At 43.4% G+C, this 22139-nt stretch overlaps 2 protein-coding genes across 2 annotated transcripts; both read right to left on the minus strand.

Annotated features, from left to right (window-relative positions):
* Positions 1–14531: 14531 nt before the first annotated feature.
* LOC124268592 lies at positions 14532–17950 on the minus strand. Its single transcript, XM_046703589.1, has 4 exons — positions 17772–17950; positions 16878–17018; positions 15194–15313; positions 14532–14830 (listed from the first exon to the last, which is right to left on the minus strand). The coding sequence occupies exons 1-4, from the start codon at positions 17868–17870 to the stop codon at positions 14672–14674; spliced, it is 519 nt and encodes a 172-aa protein (XP_046559545.1). The 5' UTR covers positions 17871–17950; the 3' UTR covers positions 14532–14671.
* A 2498-nt stretch (positions 17951–20448) lies between these two features.
* LOC124268594 (60S ribosomal protein L14-like) lies at positions 20449–22139 on the minus strand (the record flags this gene model as incomplete). The annotated part of the gene is made up of 4 exons (XM_046703590.1): positions 20449–20559; positions 20807–20860; positions 21320–21514; positions 21975–22139. Coding segments are annotated over 4 exons (483 nt in total), but the record flags the coding sequence as incomplete, so codon positions are not given.

Consider the following 22139-nt stretch of genomic DNA (forward strand, 5'->3'; position numbering starts at 1 on the left):
ATACACGTTACTTGTCGCATCTCTCCAGTGAAAGTACAAATGTTGTACATTGTGTATGTTCCAAGGGAACCTAGTCGTTGTTTACACAGGTATCAATGATTGATCATAAGCCATTTGGAATTCATGACCAGAATCTAAAGTTGCAAACGATAAAGGGAATTAGAAAAAAACCCAACTAGACTCGCGTTGTTATATATATCTTCTGTTTTATTGCATAAACACCTGTTAACGTTACCATCACGAATATAACCGGTAGGTGTAAAGGTGTTTGACATGAGTAACTTATCAAGGAATTAGAAACGTAATCAGAAAACTAGTCCGTCGTAGTTTGACCTCAGGTCATCATCATGCTGTAGCCAATCACGGACTTGGAAATCGATCTCACACGTTTTCTTACATGGGTTTCTCACAGGTGAGTTTTCACCCTGCCAACAAATTGTGAAGATAAAGCCATACGGGAAGAGCAGACGATAATTGCGTGGTTCAGCTTCCATCATTTGAACACGTGAATCACGGGACTGGTCACCTGGCTGTTTGTGAGGCAGTCACTAGAGCGAGAATGATGAATGATGTCATAAGGGAACTCCCCACACACCTCAGAGCAAGTTTGAGTTACGGTCAGAGGACGTGTTTGTTGGCATGACTCTTTGTAAGATTGATTCTCCTTGAAAGGTTAAAATACGAAACCCAAGATTTATGTCTTTGCGTGGGATTGACGAACTGCTGATGCAGTGATAACAGTGTGTATGGATTTCAACTTCATTATCATCAAACTGGACTGCTTGGACTGAAAAATATAGTGAGTGAATGCGTTTAGTTCCGTTTTGAACAGGTTTGTGTTTCGGAGGAGGGTCCCACGGGATACGGGAATGAGACGTTTACCACTTTGTTAACCACTCTAGTTAGCGGGATTGTGTTGCTGACAAACCACCAAAAATAATACTCATTGCGAATATGGGATTCAAACCTATGATCAGAAGGGTCGTCTATGAAAGGGAGGTAACACTTTTGACCAATTGAAGCTTTAACTTGACTTCTTTGTTTGTTGTTGAATGTCGAATTCAGCAGTATTCCAGCTATATGGTGGTGGTCTCTAAATCATCGAGTCTGGACAAGACAATCCAGTGATCAAAATCGTTGGCATCGATCTGATATACGATGGCATGTGTCAACTAAGTCATGACTTCAGTGTTAGAATTTTATAAAAGCACGTCTTGCTAGCTCAATTCCACACCAGCATCAAGTTAATTCTTGCTTAAGATGAGAGAAATGTGTTGTGTGATAAAAGATGCCATGGTCAAGTATGACCAAGCTGGCGGTAGGTGCACGTGTTAGGTAAACATAACCAGAAGGACTTGACATCATGACACCTCCCAGATACCAACATACATATCTCTCACTTCACTGCACCCGGGAAGATCCGGGTTAGAACTGGTCCTCAGCAACACATGCTTGTCGTAAGAGGCTCGCTGACTTGGTTGACACATACCATCGTATCCCAATAGCGTAGATCGATGATCATGATGTTGATCACTGGATTGTCTGATCCAGACTTGATTATTTACAGACCGCCGCCATATGGCTAGAATGTTGCTGAGTGCGTCGTAAAGCTAAAGTCACCCACTTCATTGCCAACTGCATTGCCACACACACAACACACAAGGACACTGCACTCAATCACATACTCCGTCCGTCACAGTATTGTTGGCTGTGTTTCCCTGCCCCGACCGATCTATCTGCTCACTGGCACATATAAGGTTAACGTTTTTGTGACGCTCACCAAGATCTCATGTTAAGGCTGACACTTTGTTGAAGAGCGCCTGGCGTTCAATACGGTTCTACAACAGAGATTCGTCTTCAATATGATACAGCCGTGAAGACCCACCAGACCGTGGCTACTGAATGTACGGGATTAAGCAAGCAAGACGGGATTAACACAGATTCAAGCTTATCGCCAGTCGCAACAGGAATGTTCTATTATGTCCGTGGGGGTGTCAGGAGTGATGATGAAACCCCAAAGATGTCCACAGTCATGTGATGTAAGCACAGGCTACAATGTGAAAGAGCGGTAGTCACATACCACGAGCCTTTGGCTTGGCTTGACGGCTGGACCCACACTGATATTTAGTCCTAGTGCAGAAACAAATATCATATTTACAAATATAAACTATAAACTATAATCCAAAGAGACACCATCAAATTGATTAACTTCAGACACGGGGAAACATTTCTGCCAAATCATCGTAGACTTGACTAGAGTTGAATTCTTTTTTCAGTAAGTTTTGTCCAGTGTGCGGGTGACCGACAGAGCGGAAGGAGGCGGAGGAAAGGCTGCATTATAAATCTATCACTCGTGGCCTAACAATGACTTCCCTCGAATAATGGCTAAATGATCTTTCGCGTATATGGGCTCAACAATATGAAGGTTGTAAACATTCAACCGTTCATCCATATCAGCGGGGCATGAACGTTTCTAGAACTTCGTCCAGGTTGTAAACGTGACAATAAAGTGACAAGAAAGTCCTAATTGTGATTGTGACTGATGTGTATCATCATACATCAAACACATTGACTTGTGCAGGGCGAGCCTTGTCTAGCCTTCATTCCATTACTTACAGGTCACCGTGAAACAGCTGACCCCCACACACCCAGCTGGGCCAGCCTTGTCTAGCCTTCATTCCATTACTTACAGGTCACCGTGAAACAGCTGACCCCCAACACACCAGCTGGGCCAGCCTTGTCTAGCCTTCATTCCATTACTTACAGGTCACCGTGAAACAGCTGACCCCCACACACCCAGCTGGGCCAGCCTTGTATAGCCTTCATTCCATTACTTACAGGTCACCGTGAAACAGCTGACTCCCCCACACCCAGCTGGGCCAGCCTTGTCTAGCCTCCATTCCATTACTTACAGGTTACTGTGAAACAGCTGACCCCCACACACCCAGCTGGGCCAGCCTTGTCTAGCCTTCATTCCATTACTTACAAATCCATTACTACGGTAACCTGTTTGAGAGAGTTGTATTTAAGCATATATCTAACTATTTCAAGGAGAACAAGTTGAAGGAAAACCAAGTTCTCTGAATATTCAACTTCTGTATTGTAACATCACTTGCTTGATAAAGGTGTTAGTGTCTACACCGAAACGTCGCACTCATTGCAATAAAGAAGTTGACTATCCATAGAACTTGGTTTCACAACTTCTAAAAAGCCTGTCAAAGAAGGGAACAAGTTATGGTATAAATACCAAGGGTATAAATACCAAGCTGGTTTTCAAGCTGGGAATTCACCTGTCCATTAAATAAGTGAAATATATCATCAAATATGCCAAGCTCTAGACGACTAAGAACAATATTGGTCTTTTCTGATGGTTCGATGGTTTTTCATCGGGTTTGGCACAGAGGGCTTATAGATAAATTGGAAATGTGTGGTATTAAAGGTAGGTTCTTACAGTGGTTATGTAATTACACATGTAATCGCTATCAAAAAGTCTTTGTTAATGGAGCCCTATCTAAACCAAGGCTACTCCAACCTGGCGTCCCACAGGGATCAGTTTTGGGACCGTTTCTATTCATTGTTTATGCAAACGATATTGCTGATGATTTGGAATGCATAACTCGATTATTTGCTGATGACACATCATTAGGCAAGGCTTCTGAAAATCTTAACAGAATAAAAGCTCATTAAACGTAAATCTCACATGGGTAAGTGATTAGGCAAACAAGTGGTTGATATTCAACCCAGATAAGACAGAACCAGTACTTTTCTCACTTAAAGATGATATTTGTTCGATTAACTTAATATTTGACGATATGGTTGAATGTTAAAACAGCAGAAAATCATCGAACGGCAAATGGTCTTCTCATGTATCTAATATTGTTTCCATAACCTCGAAAATGAATTACTCAATGAGAAAACTTAATATCTTCTTAATAGAAATACACTTCTAAAGATTTACACAGTTTTCATAGGACCTCACTTTGAGTACGCATGCTAAGTCTGGGATGGTTGTGGAAAAGAACTAAGTTTAAAATTGGAAAGATTTTACACTGGAAAGGCTCCAGATAGAAGCTGCAAGAATTATTACAGGACTTCCCAAATATTCTTCTTTTATTTCACTATATTATAAAACAGGCTTGGAAGCACTATCAGAACGTTTAACAATAAGAAAATTGTCTTTGTTCTATAATATTCAAAACAGCAAAAGTCAAATCAACCTAAATGAAATATTTCCTCAGTGCGTAGGCGGTTATCTCCCATTAGTTACACGTGCCATTAGTTACACAGTTTGAAATTGCCAGTTGTTACAGTCAGACCTAGGACTAGCTACACAGTATTGCCAGTTGTTACAGTCAGACCTAGGACTAGCTACACAGCATTGCCAGTTGTTACAGTCAGACCTAGGACTAGCTAGACAGTCTTGCCAGTTGTTACAGTCAGACAGCATAGTAGCTAGACAGTTGCCAGTTACAGTCAGACCCAGTAGTAGCTAGACAGTATTGCCAGTTGTTACAGTCAGACCTAGGACTAGCTAGACAGTATTGCCAGTTCTTACAGTCAGACCCAGGACTAGCTAGACAGTATTGCCAGTTCTTACAGTCAGACCCAGGACTAGCTAGACATTATTGTCAGTTGTTACAGTCAGACCCAGGACTAGCTAGACAGTATTGCCAGTTTTTACAGTCAGACCTAGGGCTAGCTACACAGTATTGCCAGTTGTTACAGTCAGACCCAGGACTAGCTAGACAGTATTGCCAGTTGTTACAGTCAGACCTAGGACTAGCTAGACAGTATTGCCAGTTGTTACAGTCAGACCTAGGACTAGCTAGACAGTATTGCCAGTTGTTACAGTCAGACCTAGGACTAGCTAGACAGTATTGCCAGTTGTTACAGTCAGACCCAGTAGTAGCTAGACAGTATTGCCAGTTCTTACAGTCAGACCCAGTAGTAGCTAGACAGTATTGCCAGTTGTTACAGTCAGACCCAGGACTAGCTAGCTAGACAGTATTGCCAGTTCTTACAGTCAGACCCAGGACTAGCTAGGACAGTATTGCCAGTTCTTACAGTCAGACCCAGGACTAGCTAGACAGTATTGCCAGTTCTTACAGTCAGACCCAGGACTAGCTAGACAGTATTGCCAGTTGTTACAGTCAGACCCAGGAGCTAGCTAGACAGTATTGCCAGTTGTTACAGTCAGACCCAGGACTAGCTAGACAGTATTGCCAGTTGTTACAGTCAGACCCAGGACTAGCTAGACAGTATTGCCAGTTCTTACAGTGAGACCCAGGACTAGCTAGACAGTATTGCCAGTTGTTACAGTCAGACCCAGTAGTAGCTAGACAGTATTGCCAGTTGTTACAGTCAGACCCAGGACTAGCTTGACAGTATTGCCAGTTCTTACAGTCAGACCTAGGACTAGCGAGACAGTATTGCCAATGTTCAACAATGGATCCGGCTTGCTGCAAGAGTACCGCGCCTTCCACAAGAGTTGGTGCAAGACTCGTGGCTTGAATCCATGATCCCTGACCCCTGACGTTAACCGTTCTGAGGACTTCAACGATAAATCTTAGTCCAGTGCTTATTATATAGAGCTTTGTCTGTTTTGTCCTACACAAGTAAGGGTCCCTCCATTCTAAACTCTCTCGGTAATAGGGAAGGAGATTAGTTGTGCAATTATCTGTAAAGTTGTTTTCATAAGGGTGTGTAACTAATGGGAGGAAACTGGGTAGGCTCCAGGAGTCATTATAATCTAAGAAATTCAGGCAATATCTCCTTGCCAAGAACAAGAATAAACATTTCTAACGAGTCGTTTTCCCCCTCGACGGCTCGATTGTGGAACAATGTATCTGCAGAAGTAAGAAATCGTCCTTCACTATCAAGCTCACTGTACTTTTCTTGCGGTATCAGACAATTTAACATACTACATACGCAAATGCGTCATGGAGCTAGTAGATTAAGTTACGTTACAGAGTAGGGCTAATCACTGATCAATCCTGCGCATGTGGTAACCCATGCGAAAATGCTCATCATCATTTCTAAGAGTGTTCATTATACAATCAACATAGAGAGATCATGTTTGAAGCTATTCAAGACGTGTGTGCTTGCAACTGAAGAGAAGATGTCTATGTAGCTTTTAAAAGGGAAAGGCGTGATCTTTATGCAGGACGAGCTAAGGGAGGTCACTCTCAATACGACTTGATTCACGTGGTCAGCTTGTCAATGAACAACTGTAACAACATTATTGAGCAGTTATTTGGGAGAAGATGGCTGTATAATGATTAAAAGGCGCGATCTACTTTAGCTTTGACACACGACTGATGAGTCAGAGTAAGAGACAAGTCAGAGATATAAGTTAGAATATCCTTGAATTTCCTGTGTGCAAGATGTGTATCTGAGTACAGACTCCGGCGTAATCTGTACTACATTACACTTATTTGCAATGCTATTTAAACACAATTGCGACTATCCTCAGCAAGATTTATATGTGGAGCCCCGTTATTGTTTCTTTTCTATAACTCCGTGGTATTGGTGATTTACAAAGGTTTTGTTCTCAGTTTTGTGAATGTAAACCAAAATAGCATGATATGTTGCAACAACACTAACCTCAGGATGTTACACGGAGTCATCAACATTCACCTGTCCCGCTTCCTTCTTATGTATTGATCCTGTGGAGGTTCACATTACATGGGATAAGTTTGTAAATTATGTTAAAATGGAGTTGTATAAATGTGTTCTGAAGGTGCAGCATTGAAATAGGTTTCCATTATTTACTCTTTATTTATGTAACTCTTTCATTTTTCAGAACATGTTTAACGATAATTTCGATTTTACTGCCGTTTCATTAAATGTGTGACCCGTGAAGATCCGGGTAAGAATTGATCTTCAGTAAGCCATGCTTATCGTAAGAGGCTACTAACGGGATCGGGTGGTCAGGCTCGCTGACTTGGTTGACACATGTCATCGTATCCCAATTCCGTAGATCGATGCCCATGTTGTTGATCACTGGATTGTTTGGTCCAGACTCGATTATTTACAGATCGCCGTCATATAGCTGGAATATTAAACTCACTCACTCACCATTAAGTGTGGTTTCATCACGGGTGGACAGTGTACATATTCTGTCAACACACATTGACCATATGCCCTGCATGGTCAATCCGTAAAGTAGAGGTTTTATTTTTGTTAGAGCCTGGGTTGTCTAACACGTGACTTGAAATAACAGTTACAAGACATACTAGACAATGGTTATTTTTGTCAAGAAGGGATGATTCATTACCACCCAGTGACTGGTGCCGTCACTGGCCGATTCCCTGTAAGAGATATCAACTGAAGGACTTTCTGCCTTCAAAGTTTTCAAATTCAGTAGAACTTGATAGGAATGCGAACAGAGAATCGCAATTATCAAGGAGGAGAGCACTATACAGCGCCATTTTGAATGAATTTTTACAAAGATTTATGGGATGCATTTATATTGATTTTACTTGTCCCACCTCTAGCCTGTTGGGACAGGAAACCGAGACGATATATGGGTTTTACATGTCCCACCTCCAGCCTATAGGGGACAGGAGACCCGGACGATATATGGGTTTTACATGTCCTACCTCCAGCCTATAGGGGACAGGAGACCCGGACGATATATGGGTTTTACATGTCCTACCTCCAGCCTATAGGGGACAGGAGACCGAGACGATGTATGGGTTTTACATGTCCTACCTCCAGCCTATAGGGGACAGGAGACCGAGACGATATATGGGTTTTACATGTCCTACCTCCAGCCTATAGGGGACAGGAGACCGAGACGATGTATTAGTTTTACATGTCCTACCTCCAGCCTATAGGGGACAGGAGACCGAGACGATATATGGGTTTTACATGTCCTACCTCCAGCCTATAGGGGACAGGAGACCGAGACGATGTATGGGTTTTACATGTCCTACCTCCAGCCTATAGGGGACAGGAGACCTAGACGATGTATTAGTTTTACATGTCCTACCTCCAGCCTATGGGGACAGGAGACCTAGATATGGGACATGTCCGATGTATTAGTTTTACATGTCCTACCTCCAGCCTATAGGGGACAGGAGACCGAGACGATATATGGGTTTTACATGTCCTACCTCCAGCCTATAGGGGACAGGAGACCGAGACGACGATGTATGGGTTTTACATGTCCCACCTCCAGCCTATAGGGGACAGGAGACCGAGACGATATATGGGTTTTACATGTCCTACCTCCAGCCTATAGGGACAGGGGACAGGAGAGTTTTTACATGTCCCACCTCCAGCCGAGGGGACAGGAGACCTAGACGATGTATAGTTTTACATGTCCTACCTCCAGAGGTTTTTACATGTCCTACCTCCAGCCTATAGGGGACAGGAGACCGAGACGATGTATGGGTTTTACATGTCCTACCTCCAGCCTATAGGGGACAGGAGACCTAGACGATATATTAGTTTTACATGTCCTACCTCCAGCCTATAGGGGACAGGAGACCGAGACGATATATTAGGTTTTACATGTCCTACCTCCAGCCTATAGGGGACAGGAGACCGAGACGATATATGGGTTTTACATGTCCTACCTCCAGCCTATAGGGGACAGGAGACCTAGACGATGTATTAGTTTTACATGTCCTACCTCCAGCCTATAGGGGACAGGAGACCGAGACGATATATGGGTTTTACATGTCCTACCTCCAGCCTATAGGGGACAGGAGACCGAGGCGACAATGTATTAGTTTTACATGTCCTACCTCCAGCCTATAGGGACAGGAGACCTAGACGATGTATTAGTTTTACATGTCCTACCTCCAGCCTATAGGGGACAGGAGACCTAGACGATGTATTAGTTTTACATGTCCTACCTCCAGCCTATAGGGGACAGGAGACCGAGACGATGTATTAGTTTTACATGTCCTACCTCCAGCCTATAGGGGACAGGAGACCGAGACGATATATGGGTTTTACATGTCCTACCTCCAGCCTATAGGGGACAGGAGACCTAGACGATATATGGGTTTTACGTGTCCTACCTCAAGCCTATAGGGGACAGGAGACCGAGACGATATATGGGTTTTACATGTCCTACCTCCAGCCTATAGGGGACAGGAGACCGAGACGATGTATTAGTTTTACATGTCCTACCTCCAGCCTATAGGGGACAGGAGACCTAGACGATGTATTAGTTTTACATGTCCTACCTCCAGCCTATAGGGGACAGGAGACCGAGACGATGTATTAGTTTTACATGTCCTACCTCCAGCCTATAGGGGACAGGAGACCTAGACGATGTATTAGTTTTACATGTCCTACCTCCAGCCTACTGGGGACAGGAGACCTAGACAATGTATTAGTTTTACATGTCCTACCTCCAGCCTATAGGGGACAGGAGACCGAGACGATGTATTAGTTTTACATGTCCTACCTCCAGCCTATAGGGGACAGGAGACCGAGACGATGTATTAGTTTTACATGTCCTACCTCCAGCCTATAGGGGACAGGAGACCTAGACGATGTATTAGTTTTACATGTCCTACCTCCAGCCTATAGGGGACAGGAGACCTAGACGATGTATTAGTTTTACATGTCCTACCTCCAGCCTATAGGGGACAGGAGACCGAGACGATGTATTAGTTTTACATGTCCCTACCTCCAGCCTATAGGGGACAGGAGACCGAGACGATGTATTAGTTTTTACATGTCCTACCTCCAGCCTATAGGGGACAGGAGACCTAGACGATGTATTAGTTTTACATGTCCCACCTCCAGCCTATAGGGACAGGAGACCTAGACGATGTATTAGTTTTACATGTCCTACCTCCAGCCTATAGGGGACAGGAGACAGGGAGAGACGATATATGGGTTTTACATGTCCTACCTCCAGCCTATAGGGGACAGGAGACCTAGACGATATGTATTAGTTTTACATGTCCTACCCTCCAGCCTATAGGGGACAGGAGACCGGAGAGACGATATATGGGTTTTACATGTCCTACCTCCAGCCTATAGGGGACAGGAGACCGAGACGATGTATTAGTTTTACATGTCCTACCTCCAGCCTATAGGGGACAGGAGACCTAGACGATGTATTAGTTTTACATGTCCTACCTCCAGCCTATAGGGGACAGGAGACCGAGACGATGTATTAGTTTTACATGTCCTACCTCCAGCCTATAGGGGACAGGAGACCTAGACGATGTATTAGTTTTACATGTCCTACCTCCAGCCTATAGGGGACAGGAGACCGAGACGATATATGGGTTTTACATGTCCTACCTCCAGCCTATAGGGGACAGGAGACCTAGACGATGTATTAGTTTTACGTGTCCTACCTCCAGCCTATAGGGGACAGGAGACCTAGACGATGTATTAGTTTTACATGTCCTACCTCCAGCCTATAGGGGACATTCAGTAACCCATGCTTGTCGTAAGAGGCGACTAACGGGATCGGGTTGTTGGGCTCGCTGACTTGGTTGACACATGTCATCGCATCCCAATTCCGTAGATCGATGCTCATTCTGTTGATTATTGGATTGTCTGGTCGAGATTCGATTATTTACAGACTGCCCCCATATAGCTGGAATATTGCTGAGTGTGGCTTAAAACTAAACTCACTCACTCTTATATGTATGGGGCCATCATCGGCCCAGAGTTACCTGCGGTGTAACTGATGATCACTGTGGGGGACTGGAGACCTAGACGATATAGAGGTGTTCTGATGCTTGACAGAACCCCTTGAATGTCAGAGGCAGATCTAGTCAGTATTGGTTTAACCCTTCCGTAACGTCGATTATTTATATGCTCTCACTTTGTCCTCGATATATGTGCATTAACAGTGTTTACAACACCTACCAGACAGACAATCTTTCTGTCATCAAAGACGCGGGATATTTAGTTTTTGTTTGGTTTTCCACGTATACATGAATGCTGTATGACATCAGTTGTGGCTGGTAATTTATTTGGTTTGTCTGGAATATTTCTAAATTATAATTGCTGACATCAATATGCAATCGTCCACCGCATGTCAATAACGATTGTCGAGCGCGGCATATATGTAGTGGCATGATAAGGTTTTAGGTTATAAATTGTTGGAATTCGTGCCGAAAGTACATTGTCAGTTAATAATCACTAATGGCACGCTGTATTTCCACTCTAATATGTTCGTGTATGCATTTCCTCCCAATGAAAGCGATGGAGTCGGGTTCGGGCATACGTCAACGTGTGGAATCTGCGCAGTAGAACCGTATAACATATCTAGCTGCACCAGTCTTTGTGAGTTACCCAGCCTGAGTGGCCAGGTACGACGATGACCTGCGTTAGTCTGACGTTCGTCTGCATGGTTGCCTCCTTAATGTCACGTAGCGTCTCCGAGAATCCGGAAGACTGGACACGGAGTCTGAAGACGTTGAAGTCCTATCTCCATACTCGTCTAGATCCGAAAGTGCCACCGGTCAGTCCACAGACACGCGCTGTTGATGCGAGTATCACACTTGGGCCAGTGCAAGTTCATGATCTAGATGATGCCACCCAAATTCTGACACTGGGTTTCTATATAACCCTGAGCTGGACAGACGCATCTCTGGTATGGAATACCTCGGACTATTCAGGTTTAGATCTGGTGGAATTTGCTCAGCAGGACCAATGGACCCCTAGTGTAATTCTGGCGAATAGAGCTTCGGGTGATGGCCATTTGACGACGACGATGCCTGTCACATTAACATATGATGGTGGTCTTAACTGGCAGAAGGCAGTGATACTATCTGTCCTGTGCAAAACAGATCTTACTAAATAGTCAGATTTGCCCAGTGTCGTTTGCTTCAGGGCTGGGATACACTGTCAACCTAGAACCACTGGTCAATGTGGACAGAGAAGGCTTGAACCTTCAAACAAATGGGGAATGGGAAACTGTAGGCATGACGTCGGCCAAACAAACGTACGAAGCCGTTTACCATCAAGCCACATTCTACATACATCTGTCCAGAAAGTACTTTTTCCACGTATTGAACCTGGTTTTCCCAACGTGTCTAGTGTCTGCCCTCAATAGCGTCGTCTTCCTCTTGCCGGCTAGCTCAGGGGAGAAGATGGGCTTTCTCATGACCGTGTTTGTGTCGAACGCTCTCTTCCTCAGCCTTATCCACAACTCCACGCCCTCAACGTCTGATTCTGTTTCAAAACTCTCCATGTTCCTCGTCATGATCCAAACCCAAGGCTTTCTCGCCATCGCTGCCACCATCTTGGTTCTGAATGTCTACCAGCGTCGCCAGAACGTGCAGGTCAATGGAGCCCCCAAGGATGCACACCTCAGGACGACTCTGATCTTGTCGCTTGCGGACAGCATCCCGCTGAGACTGGTATACAGGGAAAGGACAGGAAGGTACGCCTGGACAGGCTGCTGGATTATATATTCTTTGCATGTTTCACTTGTTTTTGCATTGGCAACCTTCTGGCTCTTCTATATATGACTGTTAGTCTGTGGCCTAGAGCACACCATGGAACTCCTCTGCATGATGAGGTCACGTTTAACGGTGTGCATGAGACCGGATGTTCCGGTTGAACAGTGTTCAACAGAAAGGTGTGTACATCTATACCGAGAGTTGTACTACGGAGTGGGCGGGTGCTGGGATTTAACTCGATACACCTAGGTAATAACACCTTAAGGGAGGGAAATGTGAATAGGATGTGATTTATATTTATTTAGATGTGCTGAAAGTGTAAACCTTCTGTGATTACAACCATGACTATTACATGTGAAGGGTAAACCCCTTTTAGGATATCTAAGCCATCTCCTTATTCATGCAGCTATTTCACTTAATTATTACAAGACGCTTATTACAACTGCTAATTCAAATACATATACTCCCAATTGCCTCCAATATGCTGCTATATCAGTTATTACGCTGCTAAATTAAACTGATATCTCAGTTATTCGTAATACCCTCACATACACTGCTATCTGTATAACTAGACGCCTGAATCATGCCAGTATTTAGGTTATTCTTAATGCCATTTTTGCACTTTATAACTCGAAACTTGAAGTTCAGTACTCAAATATGCAGCTATCTCACTTGTTACTAGACGCCTGAATTATGCAGATATCTCAGTTATACCAAACTGCGTCAATTAGACAACAATTATGTCAACCTATGGTTGTTTAAACTAGTCATGATATATATCAGTTAATGGAGTATTTAAAGAATACACTTGTAACAATGATGTTGTTAATGTTGGTCGGTTTGGTTCTTTTTGTGTCTTTAAATGTCTTCACCTTTGTGAAATTTGAGATGACATTTCATTATGCGTCATGTAAATTTCGGACAGATATTTTGCATATAATCTGAAAGTGACTGTCATCATTTTGACATAAACATACAATAAATCCAATTTACGAATGCTTGGAGTAATTATTTTCGTCATAAACGAGTGAGTTGGGGAATTGGTTTAACGCTGCCTTTGACCACTTTTTTAGTTATTTTTCTGCCTGTCTGAGCTCACACAGGACTCCATTTAGCTCCACATACCATATAAGAGATCGTCTTACTATGATCGTGACGATCATAGAGACATTATAAGTTGTTTACTGGTCTCCAGGGGGACATGGGTGGTGTACATCGAGGTATAAGAATCTGTATCGAAACGTCGCACTCACGAATAAAAGAAGTTATCGAGGGTACCATCATCGAGGGTACATATACAAACATCGAGGGTACATCAAACCCATGGGCCCCGAGGGACCAGTGAACAGCGTATTTATCTTACCGAACACCAATTTTGAACTGTTTGAAGCATGGGTATCGGATCATAGCATGGCGTACCAGACGACAAGAAAAACAAGTTTAGAGTTATCTGCCTTCCATCGATTTGCATTCGCAAAACATCGGTAATTTCCGTACATCATTCGTGATTCAATGTTATTCGAGCTACAGAATTACAACTACAAAGTACCAAATGAGTTCGGCATTCCCAGGGGTACATAGAAAACGTTACTCGCTTGTAAACGGGGTACATTGAAAATAATAGAAGAGCGCTCAGCCAATCAGAAATTAAACGACATTTATGTGTGAGGCAAGATAATTACAGACATCATACAGTTCTGGTTAGCGGACAAAGTAGCGCCTTGAGAAGTTCACTGGAATCAGATGGAGTAAGGCTCGTTTCTTTATCTGAACTTTGATGTTTCAGAGTAATGAGATGAAACGTAAACCTAACTGTGACTCTAGGTGACGTGGTCTCTCCTCCACATTCACGGAAGTCTACATCAATAGCAGTAGTCACACAGTTCACTCTTTAGCTGACAAATGACAACAATTATGAGCCTTTCTCTTGAAGATTATTTTGGGCATTGAGTAAAATGTCATAACCTTGAATTTCTTTGCGTTTTGGAAATAAAGTTTTCAACAGACACCAGGAAACTCATGGCTAAGGATCATAGTCGAGCCAAAGTCCAAACATCTTGGCACAACTAAGGGACACAACTCTGCATTCGACGCGAATCCAATGCATGTAACTCACACAAAACATACGCAATACATAACTGATGGTTGCCTCATTTTATGCTCCTATAAAGATATATTAAGTTGAATATCTTCCTTTGTGGAAGAAAAAAATCACAAACATACAAGCTCACTAATTTCAGTGAAAAGACGCCTGATTTACATGGGATGGTGGAATGTGTTCATGAGTCAACTGGTGGTAGCCCGGTGCCTCGTGGGTAATAGAAACCTTTCACCACGTGGTCTATTCGGGCCCTCTTGCGGTCAAAAGGCTCAAGTGGAGCGTGAAGTCTCCTGCCAAATTCTGATGACGACTGCATGGGACATGCACGTTTGATTTCCTGAAACATGAAGAATTGACTCTGAAAACGTCAATTATAGTCAGATATATTTAGTCCTGAAAGTTAGCTCATTATGAAAAAAACCCAAACAAAAACGCGGTTTTGAACATACACGCTACCCAGCCAGTCGAAAGGAAGTTTCGATAATATTAGAAACAAAATTTCATATAACTTTACTCTAGAAAATCATACTGAGTCTTCAACCAATAATTCAGTGAATTTCTCGGTTCTCCGGTTTCCCAGGTCGCCATCTTGGTTTCTGAAACATGCATCTGTTTTTGGTGCCACCGGTAACCATATATGGAAATAGGAAGAAGATATTCAAATGGGGAGGTTAGCCCACAGCAGGACCTATATACGTACTTCTTCATGAACAGCCCTGCCTATCTCCAGGATGTGCCTCCTGTCGTCCCGGTGTAACTTGCAGTCGAATCCCTCCTTCTGGTGAAACAGCCGGTCGTAGATGTTGTCGTGTACGTCTGCCTGTAACGAGACGACGGTGCCGTTGCATCTGGCCAACAAATTACTGGAGTGTTGCCTAACTGAGATAACGCCATGATTGTTGGTCTCCTTATATATAGTCGTGCCATATCTAAAACAAGATCTGGTAGTATCTATAGAGACGCTGTTTGAGTATGTTCGTAGCAAAGACTTTACCAGTAACATAAAAGATGCTTCATCACACAGTATATTAGTAGTGACGGTCTGACCAATAACATAAAAGATGCTTCATCACACAGTATATTAGTAGTGACGGTCTGACCAATAACATAAAAGATGCTTTATCACACAGTATATTAGTAGTGACGGTCTGACCAATAACATAAAAGACTTTTCTGACCAGTAACATAAAGTGATGCTGACCAATAACATAAAAGATGCTTTATCACACAGTATATTAGTAGTGACGGTCTGACCAATAACATAAAAAATGTTTCATCACACAGTATATTAGTAGTGACAGTCTGAGTGAGTGAGTTTGGTGTTACGCCACTTTTAGCAATATCCCAGCAATATCAGGTTACCCATGTGTGAACTCGAACCTAGTGACAATCTGACCACGAGCATAAAAGATGTCTTGTCACAAAGTATACTCTTCTAAAAAAAGAAACGCATATGCGTTTTCAGCAGTTCAGTTCGATTCATCCGGGTGTTATACCTAAGTCACCGATTTGCTACAGAAACGAACACTGCAGGACAGGTACCTGGTCTTCGCAGAATTTCCGACCAAACCATCAGAAATCGTCTGAGAGAAGTGGGAATTCGAGCATGTTGGACCTGTCCTGACACGACTACACCCACAACGACGTGTCCTATGGTGCAACAGGGTACATGCATGGAACCTGGGGAACGCATGGAACGCGTTTGGTTCAGCGATGAAACGCGTTTCCTCCTGCAAAGACAGGATGGGAGACAACGTGTCTATGGACGTCAACACGAACGTTTTGTTGGAGAGGCGTCATGGTATGGGGAGCCACGTCCTTTACGGGTAGATCAGAACTAGTGGTAATTCAAGGCAATCTTACAGCAAACCGCTACATCGACCAAATCCTGCGACCTCACCTACTCCCCTTTTTAACCGCCAGAGGGAGCTGGTTCAACACGACCCCAAACAGCTCGCCAAGCAAACGTCAATGTCCTTCCACTGACTGAGTTTTAGTTGTACGCCGCTTTTAGCAATACTCCAGCAACGTCACGGCGGGGGACACCAGAAAAATGGGTTTCACACATTCTACCTATGTGGGGATTCGAACCCGGGTCTTCGGCGTGACGAGCAAACGCTTTAACCACTAGAGTACCCCCACCGCCCTCAATGCCCTTCCAAATCGCCTGATCTGAACCCGATCGAGCATCTATGGTGCGAACTTGATCGACGCGCCCGTAAACGTCACCATCGTCCTCAGTCACTTGCAGAACTTGCCAACGCGTTACAGGAGTGGCGAATAATTCCACTAAAAATCCGACGACTTGTGCTGTCCCTTCCACGTCCATAAAATGGTGTCTTCAGTACGTTAACATACATGTATTTCAGTAAATTGTGTCGTACCGTGGTCGTACGTGTCCGCGGACCGTAGCAGCTGGTCTTCAGTTTGTCCAGCATCTCCTGACTGTAGAGGGTTTCACCGGTGAAGAGCTCCGACCCGTCTCCCTTGATGGACAGGTGGTGACGCCGGATGTACCCGTATCTCTGGGGAAACATAACACCAACGTGTATCTCAGGTTTAACAGAACAACAGCTTGTATTGCAGGGGAAAACAAATTCTGCACTTCTGAACAAGCAAGTGATTAAAACTGTGTGTGCAAGTCATACAGACATTTCCGACCCGTTTCATATATGTTTGCATTGATTTATTGTTGTTTAACGCTACACTCAGCAATATTCCAGTGATATGGCGGTGGTATGTAAATAATCGAGTCTGGACCAGACAATCCATTGATTAACAGCATCAGCATCGTACTACGCAATTGGGATACGATGATATGTGTCAATCAAGTCAGTGAGCCTGACCACCTGATCATAAGTGTTTGGGGTTTTTCAGTAACAGTATAATTTAACATTCCTTGTGGGCCAAAAAGGTAACGCCATATATTCAACAGTTCTGACATTTGTGATATGATATATTATGACGACTGCTTTCTAAACATACTGATTTGAACAGATTGCATCAAGTATAAAACTTCTGTTCAAACTGTGCGCAAAACAAGAGCTTCGAGGTTTACAGAGTTGAAATTTCATAATGAAAAGAAAGTTTGACGTAGATTGCCATGGATACAGGTCAAGACTACAGAATTCAACACTGATACGAAGCCATGGAATGTTACGTGCCATTTCTCGTCAGCTAAAACATGGTTCTTAGCATATCTAAGTATTTATCTGGACATACCACTGCACGGGGAAACGAAACACATAATAATCCAAATCCGCATATAGTATACATACGCTGAGGGCATTTTTCCACAATCCAGCTTTGGCATCTGGGCTGAGGTAAGACTTGCCGTACAGGGACATACGGGTCCCTTCATTTAGGTTGCCCGACATAACTGCTGTCCTCAAGACAGTAGCACCTAAATGGCAGAGCGACAGACGCTTCAATGCGCAAACAAGCGCTGACGTCAGGCTTTTGTGACGTCATAGACAAGCATGTCATTCGGCTATAAATGCCTTACTGAAAAATGATTGGCAGGTATTTAGAATTTTTAAAAATAAATACAAGGCGAGACGATTCCGATTCTTTTTTGCCCTCAAGCTTGTTTTCAAACTTGTTGGTCACAAAGATAAAATTGGGCGATATTGTCTAGAAAAGCCTCGACTTCGTGCATGTTAATTTCTCCTGAACACTCGCACGATGTGTGTGTCGCAGACCAGAGACTGGTGTACAACATGTGTGAATCATTTAACATGATAGGTGTATCTGTCTCCTCCCCCCACCTTCCGATATTTCGGAGTTTGAGAGAATTACACGCCGAAGACAATAGACAGAATTTATCTTCGGTTCCCCTTAGAGTTTGAAAACAATTTCCGGGTCACTTCCGGGAACATTTATATATTTTAAATTTAGGTGCGTTTTATTTATTATTCCGTAATACCACAGCAGATACATTGAGGTGTGTTAACCACGTAATGTAATGTTAACCCGCACTGTAACCATCAGTATTCCATTACGTCAAAGGTCAAGAGTTAAGAACATTCGTTTAGCTGTAATGTAGTCCAACAAAGCATAGATGCCAGGATGCATTTTTTTTCTCAACGAGAATGCAACATAAATTATTAGCAGCAATTCATATGTAGCCGATACCCAGTCATTTTACGAGTGCTTCGCTGTGCTTTACGTCCGTACGTCATACAACAGAATGCATAAAATCACAAAGCTGTTTTGAGCTCAACGATCCGAATTTGAGACATTCTTATAATGCAAATGTTACTTTTGTCACCAGTGCAGATAGCAGGCTTTTTCTGGTTGTTCAAGTGTGTGTGTTTGCCATTGCTTTTCTAAGAGAATGAATGTTGTGTTGATAACCAGTCATGACTCAAGATCCACGCCAAGGATATTGTATCAACCTACTTACTTCAAGGTTCAGATCCCACATTCAGTGAGGTAAAAATCAGCTTGTACCTGTGCCGAAGATGCATGCATGGGAATGTGTTGCTGATGCTAGTGTCTCGTACTTCAGATGTATCATCTCTTTTAAACAAGAACATTAAACATAATGTATACAACTATTTGCGATAGTTCTTGATGTCAAATTGCTATATCGTCAAGTTCCCTCAGTTGCCTACATTCCTCAGTTATGATTATATACTGATCACCTCACCTCAGTAATATTACTCCCAGCTCTTCTCCAAGCCAACCAAAATATGGCATTTTATTGAAGAGGATGCCTCCATTTGCATATTCTTTCGCAAAATGATAAAGTGAAGGAATGAATGAGTTCGGTTTTACACTGACTTCAGTATTTCAGGAATATCTTGGCTGGGGCTAATGGGGACACACCAGAAATTAGCTTCTGATATTCAAATCCCCTTAGAGCATAAGCAAATGCTTTAACCGCGGCACTACCCAAACAATCTGCTGCCCATCTTTCTTGGCCTTTGTATTCTATTTTTTTAAACAAAATATGTACCAAAGATTTTCAGAAACAATTGATAATGTTCAACCACCTCTACACCCTTGACTGGGCAGTTGAGCCTCTCCTCCAGGAGCCCAGTGGCAGGAGGACCACCACCTCTACACCCTTGACTAGGCAGTTGAGCCTCTCCTCCAGGAGCCCAGTGGCAGGAGGACCGACACCTCTACACCCTTGACTGGGCAGTTGAGCCTCTCGAGCCCAGTGGCAGGAGGACCAATACCTCTACACCCTTGACTGGGCAGTTGAGCCTCTCCTCCAGGAGCCCAGTGGCAGGAGGACCAACACCTCTACACCCTTGACTGGGCAGTTGAGCCTCTCCTCCAGGAGCCCAGTGGCAGGAGGACAGGAGGACACCTCTACACCCTTGACTAGGCAGTTGAGCCTCTCCTTGAGCCCAGTGGCAGTTGACCGACACCTCTCTCCTTGACTAGGCAGTTGAGCCTCTCCTCCAGGAGCCCAGTAGCAGGAGGACCAACACCTCTACACCCTTGACTAGGCAGTTGAGCCTCTCCTCCAGGAGCCCAGTGGCAGGAGGACCGACACCTCTACACCCTTGACTAGGCAGTTGAGCCTCTCCTCCAGGAGCCCAGTGGCAGGAGGACCGACACCTCTACACCCTTGACTAGGCAGTTGAGCCTCTCCTCCAGGAGCCCAGTGGCAGGAGGACCAATACCTCTACACCCTTGACTGGGCAGTTGAGCCTCTCGAGCCCAGTGACAGGAGGACCGACACCTCTACAGGTTCCATCTATGACAGCACATTAGATTGTGACAAGAGACTGTCAGGAATCCAAAGATTTTACAACCATGGTAAAGGGAATGCGGTCCAATACTGGTGTTACGTCAAAGTGATTCACAAGAACCTGGCCTACATTGATTGGCCAAACTAGTATTCAACGAGTGCAGGTTATATCTGTAGCAGTCAACAACAGCCAAGCATGAGGTTGGTTGAACGAGCTATTATGTAATTTCGGCAAAAGACTAACGCAATTTTACAGTCTCAGCAGCTTTGTTTATTGACAATATACAAGTTTATTTCTTTGCAGATTTTCTGGCTGCTTTCCTCAACTTGCCAAACTCAACCTTAATCACACGGTTTCTCTGAAAAAAGAACAGCAATAAGTGAACTTCATAATTCATACGCATGTACAACAACAAAACAACCATTGTGGCATACAGTTTCTAAATTTATAGTCTCTAGTTATGACCATTATTACATATGTTTCTTGTTCATAATCATAACTAACATTAATTTATTTGTCAGTGTAAGTTCCATTCCAGAAAAAAAATAATATGAATCAAAAGAGATATATTTCAATTTATGTTAAACATTACTAAAATCACTTACAGCTTGTTTGGCCTTCATCAACTTGAATCTGTCGAAGTCTGACAACATGGCTTTCTGTGAAGGAAGAACAAACCAGTAAGAGCAGAAACACGAATGTTAGGTGACAGATTCATGTAGGAGCTTTATTTTTCCAGTTGAAAAACTACCTCTGCAAGTAAAAAGATTTACTCCACTGCAGAGAGAATTTCTTTAACTCCCAATTTGCTTCAAGCAACAATCTTAAATCATTTCAGGACTTGTGGGTAAATTGCTGGTCAAGATGGTTTTAAACAGCAGCCAAAGACAAAAACAAATTACAACACCGTTCATTTCATCCCACCATTTAAACTCTGTGCTTGCTTTTGCCCGTCTACAACACTGACAGTCTGGGTATGAGGGTGTACTTTGCGGGTTATAAATTATGTTCTCCTGTTTACATGTTTCAGTGTCGGAAGGAGGCATCACATTCCTATGGGTGTTTATGTGTTTGTGTCAAGACAAAGCAGTGGCTCATATTTGACATTCCATAGTTACCTTTTCTTGGTTTGCGAGTTTCTTTGCCCATGTAGTGTCACTCCACTTCTTGTCAATGCCCTCCTTCTTCCAGGCCTTGATGACTGTGCCAGTGCGGGCAGAGTGACCCAGCTTTAGCTTGAAGGGGGTGAGCTGGAGAGCTTTGAAGTTGATGCTGTTGCGGGTCACGTTGGAGCAGGGTCCGTCAATAAGACACTGCCGAAATAGAACAGTGAGAGGTAATTAGTAAGTATCCAAATAATGCATCAGTATTTGGGGGCATGCAGTTCCATAGATCAGCTTAGGTCATGAAGTGTCTGAGAAGCTATTTACTTTCTCAAAACTTTTCATAGAAACTATGGTCTGTTTCCACTGACATCCTTGAATGCAACATGTCTTCTCAGGACATGAAACTACGGCCACTTAATACTGAATGTATTCCTTGACGATGATCATCAACAACAACATGAAGAACTGAGAACAAGACGTGAAAACAAGTTTCTTTATGACAAATAATCTGAAGTATTTCATTACAGGTATGCGAGAGGATATCTGTAACCTTGGTCATCCATGTCTCAGATTAGAAATTGTCAGCAATACAATTCTGACGGCAATTCCTATCATACAAGGCTCATCATGAACATGGATGATTCCGAGATACTGTGAAAGTCCTTACCCTGTTCTGATCCAGCACATCAACGATGACAGCCAGTTTTCCTTTGTCATCGCCAAAGGCGATATAGGCTACACGACCAACTTCCACAAATCGTCTGAATGGCTGAAATACAGAATAAACGTCAACACAGTTATCTGCTGAAACAAAATACCAGTAGGGTTTTAA

The sequence above is a fragment of the Haliotis rubra genome, unplaced genomic scaffold (assembly GCF_003918875.1).
Source record: "Haliotis rubra isolate DU_JTF1 unplaced genomic scaffold, ASM391887v1 Scf1393, whole genome shotgun sequence".
NCBI lineage: Eukaryota > Metazoa > Mollusca > Gastropoda > Lepetellida > Haliotidae > Haliotis > Haliotis rubra.